General features: G+C 38.8%; 1 protein-coding gene across 1 annotated transcript; it reads left to right on the top strand.

The window, feature by feature from the left end:
* Positions 1–234: 234 nt before the first annotated feature.
* Positions 235–2,473, top strand: LOC145502765 (uncharacterized). The gene is made up of 2 exons (XM_081482138.1): positions 235–1,459; positions 1,715–2,473. Exons 1-2 carry the CDS (start codon positions 1,396–1,398, stop codon positions 2,170–2,172), a joined length of 522 nt encoding a protein of 173 aa, XP_081338264.1. The 5' UTR covers positions 235–1,395; the 3' UTR covers positions 2,173–2,473.
* Positions 2,474–5,282: the final 2,809 nt, after the last annotated feature.

The following is a 5,282-nucleotide window of genomic DNA, read 5'->3' on the forward strand; positions in this document are numbered from 1 at the left end:
AATTCCACAAAAAGCTACAAAACCTACCGCAACGTCCGTTTTGGCTCCAGTAAAACAGTTATTTTGTTTTACGAGATCATAACGTAGTGTGTTATAATGGAATTTCCAGTTCCAGCCAGTTTGAGGAAGCCAGCTAAAAGGCTGCACAAGCTCGTTCTAGCTCTCAACTAAATCTGGGACCCAAATTTTAAGAGTCTGAACGTTTTGCGCTCGCACGTTAAACCCTTTGAAGTCTCGGTCTCGCAATTTAAAATGTCACAATGTCTCGGGCTCGCAGAGGAAAACGCTTGTCTCGCCCTCTCGCGCAGTCTCGTATTTACCATTCGCCACCCCTAGAATATGTTCGTGTGAGTCCGTTTTTTCCTACCCAGTGCTTGTCGAGACCTCAACTTGCGTTAGATATGTATTCGAAATGACGGCAGTTTGAGTTGTATTCTCGCTCTATCAACATATCAGCAAAGGTGATAGAGAATCTTCTTTCGCTTGGCTATTATTTCAGCAAAATAACAGTTGACAGCTATCAATACCACCAACAGTCGACCGATACACCACCGATTGTTGATTGCAACACATCGGTCGAGGTGTCGGCCGAGTGTCGACCGACATGCCGACCAGGTGTCGACCGATAGTGTCGATCGACGGTCAATCAACTTGGAAGACATGTCGACCGACACTCGGTCGACTCTCGGTCGACAGACGCCTTAATTCCACATGACCCTGTATTTTTCCCTTCTGCTGCTTAATTCTTGAATACAAAGTCATTTATTATCGAAAGATGATGAGATAAAAATGTTTTCATTCCCGTATTTTAAATTTTAAGAAGAAACCTTTGAATTGCCCCGAAGACTGCGGAGGGTAACCAGAGTTTTATGCACAGGTATACAAGAAACGTTCCACAAAAGAAATGTACTCTGTGTGAGAAATCAAGATCGATTTGTCTTAAGCAGAAACAGAATCATAATTTGAATTCAAATGTTTGGCTAATTCAGTTGTCTGATAAAAGAGAATTAAAGCTAATGGCACTGCAGTGCAAATCGGCAAAAAAAAAATTCTTTTCGTTTTCAAAGCAATATTGATATCCTCTTAGATCTTTCTCTCATTTTGTCTGACCGACATTTTGTTTTGTTATCACTGAAGAAATAATATTTGATCACTGTTGGGTAGAAGAAGCTGCAAGACGATGAAGATGTAAAGCGCTGTGAAACATTTCATGACTGTTTATTGATCCTAATTTTCTCACTGATCCTTTGTTCTTACTGTTCCATTTTCCTACTGATCTTACGTTCCTACTTATCCCTTTGTTTCGACTTATCCTACGTTCGAGCTGATTCTGTATTTCTTATCTCTTTGCTATGATTATTTTATTTTCTAGATTCTCGTACCGTGCTGCACACCATGGACCAAAGGTTAATTTTTGTGGCTATGATGCTCTTGATAGTCCCTTCCATTGCTGCATTGGGTAAGAAGACGTTTATTTCATTTATTTATTTTTTTGTTTAAAATGTGTATCAGTTCAATTTAGTCGAGATAATTTTTTTTGGAGGCGGGGATAGCTGAAAGTGTGAAAAAGAAAGGAAAAGAGTATTGCAACTGCCACAAAAGTATTTGAGTACGAAAACAATAGTTTGAAAATGACGTGATTTATTTTATAAATGTAAGTTTGCACATCGATTGACTGATTCATTTACTAACTCTTCCACTCATATATCTTTAGATTCCTGGGTCAAAGTGAATCCCCGTCCTGTATGTTTTGGCGCCAGGGATGACACGTTTGGCAGTTTCAACGTTCCTTACGGTGGCAAGATAGTCGCTGTAAAATTGGTCTACCTAAGCGGTTACGTGACCTGCGATGATAGCAGCGTTTCCTACTGGTCTTTCTGGGGCTGTGGTGACAAAGTTGCAGGAGCAAAACGCATTGATGTAGTCATAACAACTTCAAGCAACACCATTATTATGCCAGTAAGCCCGTTCCTCCCGGATCAACCTGGAAAGTGGTACGAGTTACCCGGATATAACTCGTTTTCTCCTGAGATTATCCCGCCGCGTTTTTCTCCTTACTCGGTGAGCTCGGGCCAAGAGTTGCGAGTGTGGTATGATGAGGATTTGGCGGACAGCAGTGAAAGCGACAATGGAGGACTGGTCTGCTGTGATGTTTATGGCCTCTATATCTAAAAATACTGGGACGTTTTCAGTTACAAGAATCAGGCAAATTTTTTGACTGAAAGTATTCAATTTTCACTTTCTAGTTGCAGCAATTAAGAGCTCAATTAATTCTTGTAATATTTAGTATTAGAGAAATTGCTTCATGTACTTGAAGGGAAAGGGAAAGCGGAGATAAGAAATGTAGAAAGCTGTTAAACGAATGTGTTTAAAGTAAGTGATTTGATGGCAATATTATTGTACACCATAAGGCTAAGCACATAAACAAGCTAAAATAAAACGAGGACATAAATGAAAAAAGTTGTTCATCGTTTCTCTTCTGCTTTACAGTTGCTAGGGTCATCACGGAATTCCTCATTTTCGAAATAAGGTGTAGAAATAAGGTGCAGAAATAAGGTGCAAAAATAAGGTGCAAAAATAAGGTGCAAAAATAAGGTGCAGAAATAAGGTGCAGAAATAAGATGCAGAAATAAGGTGCAAAAATAAGGTGCAAAAATTAGGTGGAGAAATAAGATGCAGAAATAGGGTGGAGAAATAACATGCAGAAATAAGGTGCAGAAATAAGGTGCAGAAATAAGATGCAGAAATAAGGTGCAAATATAAGGTGCAGAAATAAGATGCAAAAATAAGGTGCAGAAAAAAGATGCAGAAATAAGGTGCAGAAATAACATGCAGAAATAAGGTGCAGAAATATGGTGCAGAATCTCGTGCAAAATTAAATGTGTAGCCGTGCAAGAAAAGTCACAATGTGCATGGAGCTAGGATTTAGTAGGGACTGCGGAAACCATTTTAAAATGGTAGGGCTAGGGCTAAGAAACATGGCCAACGAAAAATATGTGTCAGCCAGCAGTTTTGCAAAAGCATTTTCAGGAGATAATCTGGACGATCATATAAATTTTTTCTTTGTCAAATATGAAAAGGCCAAGTAAATCTCTCTTTACTATTGTTAAGACGAATTACAACAATGGCAGGAAAATGATACTTGTTCTTTTTTTTCTTTATCCCGTAGAGTTAAGATCCCACATCCACAAATCTAAAAATATAGGCACCCAATGGGTACTTGTGTCTGCATGTATTGTAAACATAGCAGATTCAAAAATAGAGCTCGAAATGCAATTCAGGCGCACACGATAGTTTCCATAATTTCTAAACGTAGTGAGAGATGAATTTGGATCGGCTTTAGGGGACTAAAATTCATGATCAAGTATAACGCAGTTGGCGTGCAAATCTACCACGCCACTTGAAAATAAGTCATTTCCGTATTACCTTTAGCCTGTTTCACAAAGCGAGTCCAGGGGGGCCATCCTTTCAAATGAAAACGAGATTTCGTTCACATGCAAATTAAACTCATTGTCATATGAATGGTTGGAACACCAGGCCGGCCTCGCTTGGATAGTGAAGCTTGAGGCAACTCGGAAATGGGCTATTAGGCAATAGATTGATATGTAAGAATCAACTTTTCCTGTGTACAAAATTTTAATAAACCAATGCCAAATGGACGATGAAGGTAAAACGTCAAGTCTGCATAGGAGCCAAGTGCCCCGTCAGGCCGGACCTTATCCCGGTTTCTGCGGTGTGAAGCGACTAGGAGTATTTTTTTTTTCCACCATGGATGGGATGCTAGTCCATCGCAGGGTTACCCACAGCATTAAGTTCGCCGGTACCCATTTATAAATCTGGGTGGAGAGAGGCACTGTGAGAATAAAGCTGTGTCTTGCCCAATAACACAATGCAATGTCACCCTATAGGGCTCGCACACGGACCGCTGGATCCGGAGACGAGCGCACTAACCGTGAGGCCACCGCGTCTCCTACAATAAATTATTTACGTTAATGTGACAAGCTAACACATTAGTCTCCGAGAGCTTAAACAAGGCATGCAGATCAAATCCTGCAGGTGGTGGCCAAAACCGAGTAGCAACTGTTATGATTATGGACTGAAAAATAAACAATATTGATCGCAGCTGTTTCTCTTTTAGCTTTTAAAAATTCATCAAAGGAGAAAAAAGATATTGATGATAAAGAGCCACTTAGGTTTTATTTGAGCTAAGGTGATAATCGTGAGTGATTACCGAGAGTTGAGATCGAAACGATAAATAATAAACCTAGCTGAGTAAGTTGTACTGTGTTTCGAAAACTGAAGGCATACCGTATGCTCTACGTTTTCACCGATATACCAGAGAAAGTCGTCCTAAAAAAAACTGTAAACGTGTATGCAACAATGACGAGAGGTATTGTGGGTAGTCATAGTTATCCGTTGTTTGATTGAAGTTCACGGTGATTCACTGTGACAGAATTTAAACACTATGAACTTAGGGGAAGTGAAGTGATACTCCATTTAAAAACACCCGACTAAAACAAACTTGATGCTCACATTTCAAGTCTTCTTTTCGTTCGACATGTTAAGATGGTGTGAAGTCAGGTTTACAAACACAGCCTGTTTTAAGTTGAAAGCTATCGTTAAAAGCTATTATACACACTCTTAACCTATCCTGATTTATTTGCACAGGCAAAGTTGACTCTCTGACAGTTTAAGTTATTGGTTATAAATAAAGCTAAATTTGAAAAGGTGTACATCGTTTCTGGGTAAACAGTTGTAGAAACACACGTTAAAAGAAAGCTTATATCACAATCTGTGGAAAAATGCTGTCGGTTTTAATTTATTTAGATGGCGTCCCCAAACCACTAATGGACTACGTTTTGACAACAAGTTATCACAAACAAATGAAAAGAGTTGGCAATGTTTGACTTCACTCAATTAAGCAAATCCACAGATTACCTAAAAAGTCTTAAGAAAAACTCTTTCACTGAAGAAATTTTAATCACTGTTCAAAGAAGAATAAGTATTGACGGAGTAGTTATTATCGTCTCTTAGTATTGCTGAAAGCTTTATTCAAGTTATTTTTAATCGCTATTATTATTTTTTTGCTTTTTTTCGTTCTTCACCCAGTTTGGTGCTAAACTGACAACGCTGTTATTCTCTTCTGTTTTATGTTTAAGCTTTTTATCGCTTATTATTACTGTTAATTTAAAGCTAAGTGACTTAGCCGCTGAAAAGGAAAAACCTAGAATTTTGCAGATCTCCAATCTCAGCTATCAGTTGCAAGAACGAGTAATATTTCA

This window comes from Orbicella franksi, chromosome 11 (genome assembly GCF_964199315.1).
Source record: "Orbicella franksi chromosome 11, jaOrbFran1.1, whole genome shotgun sequence".
In the NCBI taxonomy this organism is placed as follows: domain Eukaryota; kingdom Metazoa; phylum Cnidaria; class Anthozoa; order Scleractinia; family Merulinidae; genus Orbicella; species Orbicella franksi.